Source organism: Trematomus bernacchii, unplaced genomic scaffold (genome assembly GCF_902827165.1).
Source record: "Trematomus bernacchii unplaced genomic scaffold, fTreBer1.1, whole genome shotgun sequence".
NCBI lineage: Eukaryota > Metazoa > Chordata > Actinopteri > Perciformes > Nototheniidae > Trematomus > Trematomus bernacchii.
The window spans coordinates 8,609,865-8,627,674 of record NW_022987973.1 but is presented as its reverse complement, the minus strand read 5'-3'; the positions used below and the strand labels follow the sequence as shown (position 1 = coordinate 8,627,674).

Sequence of the window (17,810 nt, the reverse complement as noted above, 5' to 3'; positions counted from 1 at the left end):
AAAGTTACATAAATTAATAGACACCAAAGAACAAAGCAGCAGCTGTTAGCAACAAGATCAAATGGATCTCAGCTCAGTGTTTAGTGGATGTAGTTATCTTGAATAGCACTCCTTTTGATCTTGTGCTTATCTGATAGTGTCAGTGTTGCAAAGCTGTGGTGTGTAATGAGATTTGGCGAGGGTGGCGGCGTGGTTGGCCTCTCGGCGGCCCGGGTGAGGCTGGACAGGATGGATCAATAGTAGGGTGAGTACGAGGCTCTTACCCCTGCTCCGGGGAAGGCTGGGCGCGGGAGGCCTGGCAGGCCCAGCTTGTTGTGAATAGCCGTGGCAGAGACGATCTGAGCCGAGGACATGGAGGCCATGCTCTGGAGGGCTTTGTCCTTCACGGCTTGGTCCTTTAATAGCAGTCACAAAAGGCTTAGCGCTCACACAGAAGGGGGAGGGGGGCATGTTGCAGAGGTAGCAACAAACAGACTAAACACATTAAAAGCACCAGCGGCCTCTCGCAACAGTGCACTGCAAGCAGGTTAAAAGAAGATGCATCTGCATCACTATTTAAGTGTTTTTGCAGGAATGTGCCAAACACTGACAATTGAATTCCATACCATTCAAAAGCTGTGGTATGCACTTAAATGAAAGTTTACTTGTTGACTTATCTACAAATACAATTATTTTGAAAACTCATTCAGCAGCACTTATCAAGTCTGCATTTCAAAAAAGATTGTAAAGTTTTACAAAGTAAGACTGAAGGACGCCAGTGCTACTTGGTTAAGAGGATTTCACAGCTTCAGTTATTTCCTTTTTCCCGTTTATTCCGTTTTTAATTATCATCAGGGTATATTTACTACATTAATTTCAAATGGCCATGCTTAGTTAATGGAATAGCAACTCAGACACAAAATCCTTCAGAAGTTCACTGCACATTGTCTGTTGTTTTGGGTGTTGGCCTTTGTTAATGTGCTTTCAAAAGCTATTTAAAGTCTTACTAAACCTGCTTAATTCAGTGCATCTGCAGAAGACTGTGGAAAACCCTTAAACACAAGCAAACTCATGCAGACTCAGTGGTGGTCGAAGCTAAAGGTAAGCATGCTGGCAACAGATGATGGTGGAGCAGAGTCAAGCTACAGTACAGTATGACGACGGTATGATGACACAAAGGGAAAGAGACAACACTAAACTGGGAAAACACTGAGCAGCAGCTACTGTGTCACTATGGCACGAGCACACATGCAATACTAGCAGCTAAAGGACAAGGCATGCCAAACAGCATCCCAAACAAAAAATAAATACTCACCATGTTTGTAACCTAAATGCAAACAAACAAGGTTTTAATGTACATCCATTTAATACGAGTATTCAACCCTATTAAAAAGTCTAGCATTATACAGTACATAGTAAAACACACATTTGTAATGAACACTTAAAACCAAAGGATTACGATTTGTATCATTAACAACATATCCTTGGTCTCTGTGGTGACATTTTCACAATCTGATCAGTAGTCATCACACAAAACAACAGAACAGTAACGTAATGACGGTAATTTCACTTAAATGCAATAGACAAGACGAGGAAGAGCAGGTCTTCATCGATGCCCCCAGAAATAAAGGGCACACTTTTATTTCTCTTTGCCCCTGAACTCTAATTTACTTTAAATGAGAAAACACAGGGATTCATACAAAAGCGGTCTGTTTTTCTTCAGACAGCCGCATGTGCCCTTGAAAGATCAGGCATTCATGTCTGACTCTTTCAGTCAACACACACACGCATACACGCATACACACACTCATTAATGAGGGGTCATTCATTTGTGTTGAATACAAGGAGTGGAGCAAAGTGTGAAAGTCAAAATGTATAGTCTGCTCCCTGGAAAAAAAGGTAAAAAAGGCACAGGGGTAGTGCGCCTTTGATATACAAAATGACTTCATAGAATATCTGAAATGATTCAAAAGGACTTATTTCACAATGCTTGTCTCCCAAATGAATGTGGCATTGTGAAAAGCAATTCACTACTGCTGAAATAAGTGACAAGAATGCTCTGAATTGAAGACATCTGAACTGGTAGCAAGGACAGCGGCTGACAGCCATGGCTTTGTGACAGTCTGGAGTTATCAACAGATTGAAGGAGAAACAAGAAAGCAGAGAGCGCTTCACAAAGAGTCGGCCATCAGACCGATATCCTCGGGCCTTCAGCTCTCAGCCGCTCACCCACAGCCATTGCCAGCATGCTTCCCAACATTTGGACACTTTGATTGTGGATTTATTAGAATAATGCTTGGCGTAAAAATTAGTAAAGAAATCTAAAAATTATATTTGACATTAAGAAACAGTGAACATTACACACGCGTATTGACAGATTTTACAGATTTTTTGGGATTTTAAAGAATTGTAGAGTGAAATATTTCTACATTTTAGTTTTTATTATTCATTAGGTACAAACATGTATGGTCACTATTGGTTGACTCTTGTGCCACAGTGAGCTCGGTTTTTGTGGCTATGAATGAAATGGATGGAATGCCATCATTTGGTACAAACATTCATGCCTACACTATCAGTTAGATAATCCAAAATAGTAAAGATTATTGATGTTAGCATGTTAGCTGGCTGGTGTTTGCATTTAGCTCACAGCCCTGCTGTGCTCAAAGCTGCAGTCGGGGAATTTAACAAGACTCAAACTGTCTTTTTACAGATCGAAGGTTTGCTCTGGCCCGTGGGTGCTTAGTGCTCGACTGTTTTTCAACACGGCGGCCAGGTCACAGTCTTTCTGAGTTGGCTCTGATTGATGGTTTTTTCTTATAGCACTGGGAATCTGGAAAATGCCAATGGGACCACTGGGGGGAAGGCAGAGGAAGATATGAAAAAGCTATAGTTTTATCAAAGTTTCCAACCACACAATTAAGTGAATCCTCACAAAGGGCTAGCAGTGCTTATTTTTGTTTAACAGTAAAATGTCCCCTTCAGTACATCTTGTAGCTTGGGCACAACTCTATCACATTTAAGTGATGATCCTATTTTGATATTTGTTTTGTAATCTCTTATTGGCCAATTTGCCTATTTTTTTTATTTTTATTTTTTATCAAATAATTTGTTGTTGATAAATCTAAAAGTGTAATTAGTTGTACACTACTACATGGACACATTGAGCAAAGGGCCCACACAGAGAAGTAAATGAATGAAAGTGAAACCAAGTAGACAGGCAAGTGACAGCATGTCTGAGTGAGGGTCAGAGAGGTGGTGGAGGGGGGTTAGAGCATGTGAAGATTTGGGTTAGTGGGAATCAGAGCACCAGGCATTCACTCTGTCACCACGGGAAACAGGAAGTTTAGTCGCACAGCAACCAAGAAGCCCATAAGCAGAAAAGCGCATACCTTTAGCTTGGAATGAAACTCACGAGATTTCCTTCTGGCAAGAACCTGAATGTGACTAGACACCTGCGGGGAAGGGGAGGGGAGGAAAACAAAGGAAGAGCCTGTAACCATGGCAATGAAAAGCCCCCTGCAACTGGGCAAAGCCAGACGTACCTTAATGGCAGCTTGGATTTCTCGAACTTTCTTTCTTGCTAAGACCTGTATGTGACTAGACACCTCCATAAAAAAAGAGAGAAAACAAATAAAGAAAACAAGAAAAAAGTCGATTATACAGTTCTTTGTTTAAAATACACTTGAGGGAAAAAAGGTGAATAACAGAAGCATCTCCAAACACACACCAAGCTAACAGCCAATAGAGCGTTATGCTGTGTTGTCGTCACTTAAGTGAGCTGATTAAGGAGGATGCAGGCCCCTTTAGCACACATTAAGAGCACCCAGATGTGATCTGCTGTGTGTTGAATGAGAAGTGGCTGGTCTAGTATTCTTACGGGAGCGGGACGAGGCATTTCATCGGCCAAGTTCAGCCTCCAACGTTCACACAGAGCAAAAATGATTTAATATTCTCACATTAAACATTCAGCAGTGCAAGTAGCAGTAAGAAAAAAAAGACATGTCTGTTGATTGGCGTCTCCTCTGACACTATTTAGGAAAATCAGTTATAGCTTAGGCGAAGTGATTCTGTTCAGGTAAATATCTATTCACTATCTACGACTTCTGGCTATTCCAGTTGACAGATAAGCTAGAGCTGAGTAAGTAAGTAAGGGAAGAGAATTTAGCAGCAAATATATATATATTTTTTTTTTAAGCAAATATATTCAGACAGTTTCTGGTTCTATAACTTCTCCAATGTAATACTTGTCTATATTGTGTGACTTGTGTGTAGAGGGAAGAGTCGCAGAGAGACAAACCACACTGTGTGTCAGACTCATCAATCCACACTCAGTGATCGAATGTCTCTGCAGACACTGGCTTGTTTATCATTGTCTTTCAAGTGAGTGGTCATACGGAGGAGTTCCCGTTTACAGGTTAGGATCAGTCAGTGTGATTCATACTGTTATTCAAACACCACCAGAATCAGAATGAGAAACGGGTTTATTGCCAGGTAGGTTCACACGTACGAGAAATTTGACATGATGTCATGGTGCATACATAAAATATAAAGCAAAAACATTTAAGTACACAGATAGTGAACTATATTAAGAACACTGTAAAAAAAATCATCAGAGATGCTTATTATCAGCTGATGTAAATACAAGAATGAACTGTTCTTGGATTTATTTTTAGTATTATATTTCCTATGAGATATAAGAGAAAGAAAAATAGCCCTGCATTCCATATTATACATTATCTTGATTTCTTACAGAAGAGACTTGAAAGAAACATGAAAACTTGAGTCAGAAATCTGCGCTAACCTCTGTGGTAAGAGTTGTTAGTCTGCGGTATGAACACCGTGTCCCAGCGAATACTCTCTGATCAGAGATCTGTTCATATTTCCCAGCTTAGTAATACAGGCTTCTGCTCCGACCAAGTGCACAACCTCCTTGGTTTAGTCATGAGGAGGAATACTTGCACTGTTAAGCTACTGAGATTTGTAAATGCCCTTGTATTTACTATTTATTGTACATAGCTGCTTCAGAATAGGACATGAAAGGCAGCTTTTAAAACGACTTCTGCAGTCATTTTACAGTAAGTGACAGTTTTGAGAATGTCATAACCCAGGGACATCTGTTCATGCACCAGAGCATTGACGGGGGACTTGTCAGCCTCAGAAGCCCTCTCGACAGCTGAGCATTGTGTTATTCTCTGTCTGGAAACAAAGGCAGCAGTCTGCGTGCATTTAGATTTGACAGCCCTCTGACACTCATGCAACAGAGACGTCTCTCCCCTCGTCTTACCTGCTTCCGAGTCCTCGTCTTCCCGGTCCGAAGCTTGATGTATCTGGCTATCAGCTCATTTCGACCTGTGTAAATCAAAACATGAGAAATGTGGATTAATGCAAAAATATTTCACATTTAGAGCCTAACATAATATTAAATATCAAGTGAGGAATGGACATGTTTTTTTACATTTAAAAGAAGAAAAACATCACGGCCATGACATTTTTTAGAATGCTCATACACATTTGAGTTTCAAATAAAGGAAAACAAGCCATCAACAAACAAAAAAAGATCTTCTGTCAAAAACACCCTCTTCCCCGCTGCTGCTTTTTCTTGGTTGGTTTTCTGATTTCAACAGTTTTCCCGGCCTTACTGTGAAATTTGACAAACTAATTATATTATATATTTTAAGATCCAGTAAAGGATCTAGGGCTTTTTTTTTTTTATACATTTTTTTTTTTATTGGTTTTTCAGTTGAATTATACTTAAAGTTCAGGGTAATCAACTGTTAAAAACATAAATTGATGTTTTCAAAGTAAATGGATAATCGTTTTTAATAATCGTGATATCAATTATTGACCCAAATAATCGAGATTATGATTTTTGCCATAATCGAGCAGCCCTATTATAAGCAGCAGTTAAATAAACACAATGAGGTCATTTTACTCAAAAGACAATTCATAATTTAGAACCTTTGAACATAATTGGGATTTAAAATATCTTTAGTCACAATATCCATCACTTGTTCATTCACAATTTATGTAGGAAGTAATAATAGAATCATACACATATGGACAGAGCAAATTATAAGGTTTATAACCATATTTTAAAGTGCATTAAAATCAGAAGGTATGTGCATCTCCTCAACAAACCAGATCCTGTCAGAACACCATGTGACATTAGCATGAAAAAACCTTGCCCAGCCTTTCAAATTAATCTAATTCAATCTCATTCTCTTCAAAGCACTACGCTTTGAAAGGAAACAGACCTAGCTGTTCATACTATTACAGAACATGATGGCAACTGAATATATTGGGTTTAAAACAGTGCAGCTCCGACTAAATTATAATTAAAGCATAGCTTTGTAGAGATTTCCAATTAACAACGGCTCCAAACATTCTTCTGCCCTCAGCTCTGCTCTAATTGTTGTAGCAATGCACATGACCCCTGCTTAGCCCTTTCATATGGTAATAACATGCCGCCAACCAAAACTATTACACAAATTATAGGTAAGGAGGCACTCTAATTGTGTGTCCAGCTGTAGCCAACCAATGCCATGGATGTGCTCTGCTCCTCTATGAAATGCAGTGAACCCTCAATACAATGACACATTTTTTTACATTCACATCCTTATCAATTAAGGCTTTACTCTAGTTATGACACAATGGGATCACAATGTAGCGCACATGTGCTAATGAGCCGTATCTTAGGTAATCACGAGAAAAGGCATTTTCCATGAATGGCAGCACATTGGGGATCACAAAGTGTGACAGATCACCTCAAAAGGATATGGGAGACATGTTGGAGACATGTTGCATCTAGACAAGACAAATAAACCATCTGCTTGTTTGTATAATGGAAACACGGCGTAGGCAGCGTGAAGCATCATCTTGTGATGTTCAGGGCTCTTGTGCGCTGCTCAAGTGAGCTAAATGAAATATATGGTTGTATAGGTATACAAGTGTGAATTACAAGCTCCAAAACCCATTATAGGAAAGCTTTAACAAAAAAGTCATTGTTTGGTTCATAAAATCACAGAAATATATAATAAAAAAATTTAAATATATATATACACAACTTCTGAGAGTTCAGCACTTCAAGCCCTCCCATATTCATTTGTCTGATGCAGAAGAAAACCAGAAAATGTGTTTTATTTGGGAATAATTAACCTTAGAATTTTAGCCCATTTTTGGTTTTAGCATTTTTCTGTTGTTTATTGTTTTGTCCAACAATGTATCTATTGTTTTAGCACTGCCACAAAAGTCTGCTTCATATTTTCTCTTTAGTAAAATATTTAAATTGTCTTGAGAGAAGCACATTTTTTAGGCTGTTGACCAGCAAAAACTAACATTTAAACATAAATCAGTGAGTTTACATAAAAACGCAGTGTATAACCTCGTCAAAACATTAGGTCTCTGACACCTGCAGCACCTGCCTGTGGCCACACCTACACATGTTGTTTTCCCCTGAGCTACACGAGGGGAGGGTGTGATTTGACGTGGAGCTGCAGTTTGTTAAAGGTTGACCCTAAAGCTGTTTTCACACTGAACATTTAGGTGAGGCCAGCCGGAGTGAACCCAGCCACGTGACCTCACAGGACAAATAAACAACATCTGGAGATGGCCGGCCTGTCCACAACGGTGTAAACTTTAGCAGATGAAGCGGGGGCCAGCACTATTTTTCAATCATACACACACTGTGAAAACATAAGATGACAATACAGGCATTCATGCAAACTCCTGATTCCTAGATCAAAGCATACAAATGGCCAGCTGAAAGCTTGCTTACTGTTGAATAATTCATTATTTTCACCAGGCTGGAGGAAAAAAGCTCAGTGGGTCCTGGCTGGCCTGCATATCTTTTTTTCTTGCCTGTGTTTGCACTGCAAAACAACAATTGCTGAACAAATGTGACTGTTCACATTCAGGACTAAAAATGCATTAGACACATCTCTTTTTCCACATGACATTCATAAAAGTGCAAAATCTTCCCATACATGTATAAAGATGATGTCTTCCACAAAGTTAGGGTAGTGTTTTTTGTTTGTATTTACAATAATATCTTTAAATTTAGATCTGCTTTTGTAAATAGTAATCGAACAAACCCCTTCAGATAAGGAAACATGTACTGATAGAGTACTTAAGCACTTTATATTTTATCCATTTCAACAACAACATGTCTCATATTTGCAACACCATTGCAATGTATTACATTTGTATTGACTAAAAACCCGTTATTATTAGCTAAACATTCGCTAAACCGACTTGGGAGTGTCAACATTTGTATTTTTTTACATGCTGTATATAATTTAAAAGTTAAAATGTTCTGCCAATCTATCGAAACATTAATACGGCTGAAATGCATTATGTCATCAGTATGATTTAAATAGGTTCAATATGGCAGAGCGGAAGACCAACCAGAGTTATCTTACAGTCGGCCCTGTAAGCTTTTTCACAATGTTATATTGACTCCTGCTGTTTTAGTAAGGCATGGAGAGGCCTTTGGAAATTAACTCTTTATGGGGTGTTCCTGTCACTCAAAACAGCAGGGAAAGGATTACATATTTAAGGAGTGACCCCGGAGCAGTTTTGTGCTGTTCAGCAGCTGGAGCAGCCCTCCACCTGGCCGGACTGAACTCCCTTCTGAATCTTAATGACTCTGGAGCATCAGCGACATGTTGAAGGCACTCCAGCAGCAGCCCCACAAAGAGGCGGTGGCTCAACTTTCTCCAGACCTTCCCCAAGTAGCGGATTCCTCTTTCAGTCAGAAATCCGATTTGGCCCTCAGCACCCTTCCTACAAGGAACCTGGGACAGACTCCCTCTGTCGTGAATAACAATGGAGTGTTCGGTCGACATCAATTGAGGACCAACCTCAGAGATGCACCATCCTACTCCGTCCCTCTAAATTAACTTTGAATGAATTCACCTAAATATGCTCTTCTACCTTCAATATGTTTAAACATTAGTTTGCCCTAGTCTCAGAGGTTAATCACACTAGAAAAAACAGCGGACTTCTCTCTTCCTTATAGTGACTGCTGTGTAAGCCAATAAACAGGTTGCCACATACGACCAATATTTACCATTTGTAATTGACTTCAATTTATACACAGCAATCCCATTCAGAATGTCTTTCCAAAATGTGGCTACATATAATGTCAGTTATTATTCACAATTGTGGGGCACTATAATAACCTGGCAGAACCAAGGTAATTATACCACAATTTGGATATTAATTGAGTTTGTCTACAATAAGAAAAGCCGTCTGAAACACAACAAAATGAGAGTGTTATTGTTGTCCATTTTTAAACTCCACATAGAAAAGAGATGTAGTTATTTGTAAAATGCATTTTACCCTTACATTTCTTCAACGAGTGTTTAAGCACGTATCCAACCATTTCCTCCATGCATTACGATTTATTTGTAAAATCAATACAGAATAAAGAGAATTACTAGGCAAAATGCATACCACAGATGCATTTTCCATGGCTTGTTTTATCATCTTTCTAAATTTCCATGATAAAAGTAAAGCAGCACTGAATGAAACACAAAGGCTTGTCATTGAATTGACTAGCTAAGCCTGTATGCACCTGTCCAACATAAACACTCAGGCTAATTTAAGTAATGGCATATTAAACAATTCAACTGGCTTGGTTTTGTCCTTTGAGAGGCAAGAACAATACTTTACCTCTCTGGTCCAGTTTTCTTTTTCTTTTCCTCTTTTTAAAGCATCCATTTCCTGTAACTGCACTCTTTTCTAATGCAGGCACAACCACAGCCACATCTGGCCCAGCACTCTGCCATGAGACGGCGCTGGGCCTGGCCGAGAATCAGCCGGCAGACTGTGTGTGTGTGTGTGTGTGTGTGTGTGTGTGTGTGTGTGTGTGTGTGTGTGTGTGTGTGTCACAGAACAGAGAGACACCATGTGACTGCACTGTAACGACAGATCTATCATTAACCCTTCATGCAGTTTCTTCACTTTCTAATCAATGTTATTTACGATACAGTTGATGGTGTCACCGTGGGTTTTAGAAATGATATTGTCTAGGTATTCTTTCAAGAAAATAATCATATAATAGTATTCCTATTATAACTTATATCTAATATACTGCGGAAACAAAAAGATAATACATATTGAAAGAAAATGAAGTATTGTTTTAAAGAAAAACATTCCAAATATGGGCAGATTCAAATCAGATCTCAAACAGGACGTTTATATTTATATATAACTATATATGTTCTTACTTTTTAATAAACATGGGCCATGTATGTTGCTACAAACATTTTGGTTTCTTTTAATTTTAAGTGTAGACTAAATCCCTGTGTGTGTGTGTGTGTGTGCGTGCGTGCGTGCGTGTGTGGTGGACCAACACAATGGCCCGAGCTTTCCTGTCATCCGTGATAGATGACTCAAGGGTCTCAGGCAGACATTAGCATCACAATAGACTAAACCAACAATATGAAGGCATTCGTCCCAGGTTTTGGGAATAGCAGGCAGGGGCAGGAAGCCTTTTTTTACAACAACATCAATGGGAAGCCACCCCTTGCCAAGTGGAGGAGAACCTGTGACTTGTGGCAAGACAGGAAATTGACAGTGCCCTTTATTGGAGGGAAAACACCATGCTATCAGTTTAGCATTATGTTAGCCCTGGCTTAGAGGCCAAAGGCTATGCTGAGTGTTATGGTGATTATTATCTTTCTAAAATTTTCTAATTCACACATAGCATAATGTCTCATAAAATTCTCACAGGCTGTGTCGGCTCTGGCCTCACATGTACATGGGTGTTCCTTCCCAAACCCACAGGAAACAACTCTATTCAGTCCTCATTTAGACAATAACTGAAGGGACACAAAAACAAGAAAGTATACAATTAAAATGTTTATTTCAAGCCTGAGAATTTCTGAACTGAAGACATATTTACACAAAACCCAACTCAGTGTCTTGCCTTTATCTATTTGTATTTGTATCTTTGAAAATACATTTTCCATACACTGTGACTTAGTTTAAAACATGTCTTTTATGACCACAGTTGTACTGCCATGGTCTTCATTTTTTTTCAAATGTGTTTTTATTTGCAGAGAATGCCACGGTGTTTTGGTATAATAAAACATCTTTCTGGTGAAGAGAGATAGTCAGAATCAGAATCAAAATATTGTTTATCCCGGGAGGAAAATGTGTAAAGAGAGCGTTTTAAGCATCAGTTTGTATCAGTATTCAAATGTAAAATGGTACTACAAAGCCAATATCTGCAGATCGGTTCACCAAGTAGTTTTCTTTCACTTGTCAATCCAAAATTAGTCACAAACATTTAAGATTTTCCAGAAAACAGCAAAAAAAAAGGCATCTTAATGCGTCCCATCAAATGAACATCCACCACTGTCAGGGGCTCAATGTTAATGTTGTTCTTCACTTGCCCCAGTCGGCAAATTGAAATAACAGTTGGTGACAAACCTTCTCCAGTTGGGGGCTATTAAACCACTACAGAAGAAGAGGGCGTAACAAGATGACATCATTTAAAAAGCCAGTAAAACAAACAATATGAAAGACATGATGTAAATATTTACATTTGTTTCATGCTTTTTTGTAAAGACATTTTACTATCTTGGCCATAAAGTTAATAAGTATCACTCTGGGTTCAAACAAACAGCCACAGTACATTTAAGTTCTCTACATAATGTAGTGTGCAACTGTAATTAACAGCTCTTTAAAAATCCATTTTTTCTCTGGACACCAAAAGAAATCAATACTTAACTTCAAATGACCTTATTGAGCTGGATAAAAGGCTTTATTGCAGGGGCTGGGTCAGGAGCAGTTGAGCTAATGTGTTGGTTGAACAGTGGGGGATCAAAGGTGAGGTGTTCTCTCAAAATCTTACAAGACATCACAAAGCAGCGGGTCACTGACCTGAGCCTTCCTGGAGACACAGAGAGGATTACAGCAGCCAACCTCTGCTGAACTGTGCCTGTTTTCAGACGGGCTGAGGAGGCAAAGAGAGCCTCTTTATCACTCAGCAGGTCCAGCATTTTCTATTTCCTCTCTCCCAGCTCCTCTCAAACGAGGCCAGAGCTGAAACAGTAGTCCCAACTCTGTACGGTATAGTCACAGGGGACCAATTTGCACATGCAGCCCTTGTCTGAATCACTCTATCAATTAGGAGACACAGTGTTTATCATCACATACATTATTGTAGAGGCTGGCCTGGCCATTGTGTTGAGGTGCGCCTCTCAGGAGAGGGAAAGGGATGAAATAAACGATCAGAGAGCGAAGCCACAGTTGGACAGGCTGCTGGACTAATCTGAAAGGACGGCTGTAATTATGAGTCTCAGAGGAACTGGCTGTGTGGCGAGTCCCGATGTGTGAACATGGCACTAACAGTGAGGAAGGTGCACTGCCCCCCCCTCTCCACAACAACGTAAGACACAGAGGCAAATCAATATTTTCAATCTCTCAGGATCAATTCAGCATCTGAGCACAGCGGAAGACATGTTGGCTTTGACCAACATGGGAAAATAAAAACTCTGTGGTCAAGATGGGGTGTATCTGCATCAGTTTTCTTTCTGTAATAGCGGCCCAAAACAAGGTATGTGGACTGAAAGGTGTGATTTAAAACCAAGGTTGGGAAGAGGCAAGGCCCCTGATAGTCACGACAAAATAAACATGAACTTAATATTACATTACAAGGATAATAATATGATTGGTCATATTATATTGGGGTCAGTCCATAACACAGCATTGAGTATGATCATTTTATGTCCATGGTAACAGTCCTCCTTTGTTTCCAGGGATGATGTACAGTGTTGAGAGACCTTTCTCTACTCTACAAACAACAGAGAAAGAGATGTCTGTTAGCGGTGGAGTGTAGTCCCTGTGCTCTGGATGAGAATCACACTGGCATTCAGATTCCATTCATATGTTGATTACACAAAATAGTCCCATCAGTATGAGATGATCTCATCAGAATAAAATGGTTTCATCAATGGAATATGATGTAATCAGCACCAAACTGATGATTTCTTGAAGAGAGTATGAAAGCGACACTGCATCTTTAAGAAGCCCGGAGTCTCACTGTGTTTTAGCCAAACAAAAGCAGCCAATTGAGAACGTGCAACCTGAAACCAGAAGCCTGCCTCAGAGGGCCTCACACAGACCTCAGAGCAGGGACACACCCCTGTGCTCCTGAATCAGGCGAGCAGGCAGAGAGCCACGGCCTCCAACCATTCAGAACAAACACCTCTAGAGACGGTCAGAAACTCACCAACACACAGTCACTGAACATTTTGTCTGGCTTTTTTCCAACAAGGCCACTTTGGAAATGCATACATCAAATAAAAGAAACATTTTGACAATATTGAACCATAATAAAAAATGTTAGTTAGGGCAACATTTTTAGGATGATCTGAGGTGCTTTATGAACTCTAAGTCTGAACACTTGCCATTTTAATAATGTTTCAGGGCAATTTTTCCATATGATAAGTCAATATATATGTATAGCGTACCCATTGTGCAAGCTAAATACAGAATTTTAGCCTGAGAGATTCATGTCTTTTGTACCATTAAATCCTTTCCAAGTAAACTGTCATAAGTCTGGTCAGTGTCAGCAGCACTGCTCACACATTGAGCCCCTCCCTCACCACTGTTGTTCATGGTAAGCAGCTCTGTGAGGCATGAACCCCGACAACATGAGTCTGTGGGCAGGATGCGAGCACACGAGCCACAGCATGTTATGCTTGGTCACCAAAACATGGACATGAGTTAGAGCTGAAATCTGCTCTCCTGAACAGACCAAAATCAAATAATATGCACTTCAAAATCAATTCAGCTGCTCAGCAACAGGGGAGCTTCTAAATGCAGATCCATTTTGGGGGCTTAGTCTCATTAATTGAACGTTTTCAGAGCTACAGAAACACACATGGGTCGCAAGCTAAAGATAGTAGGGAATCAAAAAACGGAAGATTAAATAAATTAGATCTGAAATGATTAATTGCCTTGATGTTTTTGTCTGTTGTTGACCAAACATTCTGACTAGCGTCCACTGGGCATTTTGGAACCATGTGTGGAAATCATCTGCAGTGCAAAACAACAGGTGCAGCAGGACTGTGAGCTAAATATCTTTTTAACTGAAAAGATCACAGAAAAACATTACATATTTGAATTACACAGATCAGCAGTTTTTGTACGCCTCAGAACCCTAAATAATGCATCAGTCCAAATTAAAGAGTGTTTCACACCACTAAAGACACAGGAAGACAAACTGATACACCGTTCATACAACGTGTACAAAGCTCTCTAATGTAAGCTTTCAAATTATGTTAACTATTTATATGAGACCAATATCTCTGGTTAGTCTCTGGGAGTACTGCAGAATTACATAAAATCAGTTCAAACTAAATTGAGGTTCTGTTTATCTCTCACATACTCTCTTTCTCTTTGTCTCTGTCTCTTCTCATTAACAACTTATTTACATAAATCACATCAACCTAAATTACTTTCTGTAATAGAGACACCGAGGGGAGACACTATGTTTGGGAGAAGACTCGCAAAACCAGGTCGATCTGTGCTTGTTGACCCATTCGCATCAACCAGAGGCGCATGTTTTCCATGATTCCATGTCACCGTGTCAGGTTAAAAAAAAAACATCTCCATAGCGACCCATAATGAATACATAACCATTTTGTCTCAAGGCAACCCTAAAATACTAATTCAAAATGACATCCACCTTTCCTCATCCTACCTGCATCAATACTATTTACTCTTGTGACAGTTACTCCTTTGAGGAAGACATAACATAATTGGACTTTTTTCACTACCATGTGTGTGAAAACACGGTAGTCTTACACAGACAATGGCAGGGGAACAAATGAGGGATTATTCTGGAGGTGTGTGATGCCTCTCCTGCAATGAAGTTCCTCACACTCCATTCTGCGTGAATGTAGGTGACTCGGAGAGCCTGAGCTGATCCCAGAATTCCTCATTATCCGCCCAGCAGGGAGGAATCGGGTCTGCTCGCTCTGTCTCAGAGCATGCTCGGCCCGGAGAGACGAGTCCCACAGGAGCACAGTGCTGGGCCATCGGGGGCAAGCCAGGTCTGCTCATTATATCTAACTCATCCTTGGCATCTCTGCAAACCAAGTGCCACTTAGTTCCCACAGGAGGGGTCTGGGCTGGATCACTGACGAGATGGCAGAGCAAACAACAGAGTAGTAATAGGAAAATCTTTGCATCAAAAGCCCACATGTAGACAGAACCATAGTGTCGAATGGTCCATCTACAAGGTGAATACAACAGTGAGGATATCTCTCTGTGATTTGGTGCAGGCATTCCTTTTATTCGAGAGAAATATGCATTTAATGGCAAAGTTGCCGTTTCTGTTAATAATGACCAAATATAGACCATTTATAATGACACAAGCTTGTAAGTCACCTTCAAATTCCCATTAAAATTGAATATGTTTTCACCATAAACTTGAAAGGACAACACATGCATATACATGTGGTATACACTCAATTGGGTGTGGTATAACCTACAAGTAGAGGATGTATTTACATATTTATTTGTCGGTAAAAAAATCAGTTCTTACCTTTTTTCACCAATGTCATTTATCTTGCGGGGCAAGTGCAAATACATAACTCAATGAATAAACATACAATTTTAGTGAAGCGTGTTGTTTCATTTATCAACTCTATTTCTGGGATAAATGAATGCAGCCTAGCACAGCAGGTGAATTATGCAAGTGGAGAATCGTAGGCCTTTGGCTAGGGGCCAGTGCGCTCTATTTCCCTTTACTTTTTAAAATATTCTCCTTAGTAAACTCTGGGGCCATGGCAAGTGCCGACTGATACAGTCTATGCAGATGTGGTGTCTTCCATTGTAGCCACGATTAGCCTCAGAGAACAGCACCAGCCAACACTGGTCTCAGCACATACGAAACACTTCAGGTAAAAACCACAATAAGCTAAGAAGCAGAAATTAGAAATTGTTTGTACCACAACACAGTTGCTATAGAGACTGTTGCTAATTAACTGCACTCTACCCCAGGATAACAAAGGGCTTAAGGGCACTCAGGGCAGCTTCTCTTGTGATGAGCTCTGTGTATGGAACACTATGCCATCCCCAGGGTCTCTCAAAGACAAAATACCGGTCTCCTTGTAGCCAACTTTCATCTCAGATGCCATGAGAGGTTTACGTGTGGTGTCGGCCTGTGGCTGTTTTAAACCCCATGGACCTGGATTACAGCCCCATATCAGCCTCACTGTGATTAGCTGAACCCTTCCACTCTTAAAAGACAGATCGCTGGTTTTAGACAAATCAATCCCATGTAGCAGCTTGTAGCACCAATAGTTACTTATCTTCCATGATGGCGTTCCAAAGAAGTGCAAGGAGCACTGCACAAATAGAAATCGGAGGTTTACCACAAAGAACACGCATTCACTCAGCAAACAAAGCATCTTTGTTTTTATCCAGGGCATGCAGCCATGGTTTGGTTTTTATTCATTGTTTGTTCTAATTGAGTTTTCCAAACAGTTGCCTTACATACTTTATTCCTAACGATACATCTTACACTTCCTGCACCCCATAGTGAACAGGACAGGTGCGAGATTTGAATTGACACCCCTCTCAGACATGGAGGCTCAGATGAATCAATATACTTTAATCTATGACACTGAGCAGAAATGCTAACCGTTATTCTCCTATGTCACAAATACCGTACACAATAAAAATGCAATTAAATACTGAATATTGATTTGTACTGCTCCAGTATTCTCACGCATTTAATCAATAAATGCTACAATGAGGGCATTGTCAATCTGGTTTAACAAGAGAAACAAAATCATTTTGATTGAAGAAACTATTTTGATTGTTTGTTTATTTTGCCATAAAGAGGACTAGAACAAATAAATAGATGTTAGGCAACAACAGTAGATATTTGTACGATTTTCTTCTTACCAACTCTGTAAGTGTCTTAGGAATAAGAGGGAAAGAGTAATCACACAAGTCACATTCCAAGCATTCCTCAAACGATTCACAACACCGTGAGTTCATTTGAACACAAAGGTAATCCATACAGCTGGCCACTCCCACAGCTAAGGCCTTATTGTCAATGATTGATGGGATATTGCTTACTTTAGAGCGAATGGAGCATCAGAAATAATGTCCTGAAAACCACAAGACCATCTCAAATGCATTGGTATTTTCCTGGTCTAATTTTATATTGTATATCTAACAAAAAAAGTCTATTCAAAATATAATGGGCTCCTTTTTATTTTTGAAGAAAACACCCAGGACACCTTTGACGCCTTCCTAGCTCTGGGGGATTGTCTCGGTTCATGTCATTATGGGATTGGCACTGGGAGGCAGCAACCGTTGCGGGGCTGAACAACGAGACCCTTTGCCAGAACTAGCACCCATTTATAAGAGTGATGTCGATCGGTCTTCTTTAACAAGGTTACAACAAACTGACATGTTAAGAAAGAGGACTGCAACCGTAGTTCTGCATTTGTAATATAAAAACCAAAACATGAAAACATTTCCCTCCTGTCTAACAGACAGACAGCAGCTGAACCCCGGCAGTCAGCAGTATTGTAATCAACCCCGACTGTGTTTATTCAGTTTGCACACTTGAAGATGTAAGACAATCATCGAAGTCTTGTGTCAAACAGTTGTGACTCAGTAATGAGTTCGCCCAGGGGAAAGAAAGCCCAATGACTCTGCTACTGTTGAGACGATATGTAACCAGATACAGAGAAACATCTGGAAGGACCAAACTCTTTCCATCACTACAGGCGTCCCTTCTGCAGGTTTTAAAAGGTAGATTCAACACAAACACAAGACAATTATTTGGGTTTGTT

At 39.9% G+C, this 17,810-nt stretch overlaps 1 protein-coding gene across 7 annotated transcripts in view; it reads right to left on the bottom strand.

Moving 5' to 3' along the window:
* The window catches only part of tead1b (TEA domain family member 1b), a 39,410-nt gene that overhangs the window by 8,336 nt on the left and 13,264 nt on the right, over positions 1–17,810 (bottom strand). The window contains exons 4-8 of one of the 7 annotated variants that reach the window (XM_034116276.1): positions 5,264–5,328; positions 3,522–3,584; positions 3,369–3,431; positions 1,295–1,306; positions 264–395 (exon numbers count right to left, since the gene is read on the bottom strand). In XM_034116276.1, the coding sequence (XP_033972167.1) occupies positions 264–395; positions 1,295–1,306; positions 3,369–3,431; positions 3,522–3,584; positions 5,264–5,328 (335 nt within the window). Of the gene's footprint in view, positions 1–263; positions 396–1,294; positions 1,307–3,368; positions 3,585–5,263; positions 5,329–17,810 lie in introns of all 7 variants that reach the window. The other 6 variants (XM_034116274.1, XM_034116277.1, XM_034116278.1 and 3 more) reach the window with 6 other exon arrangements.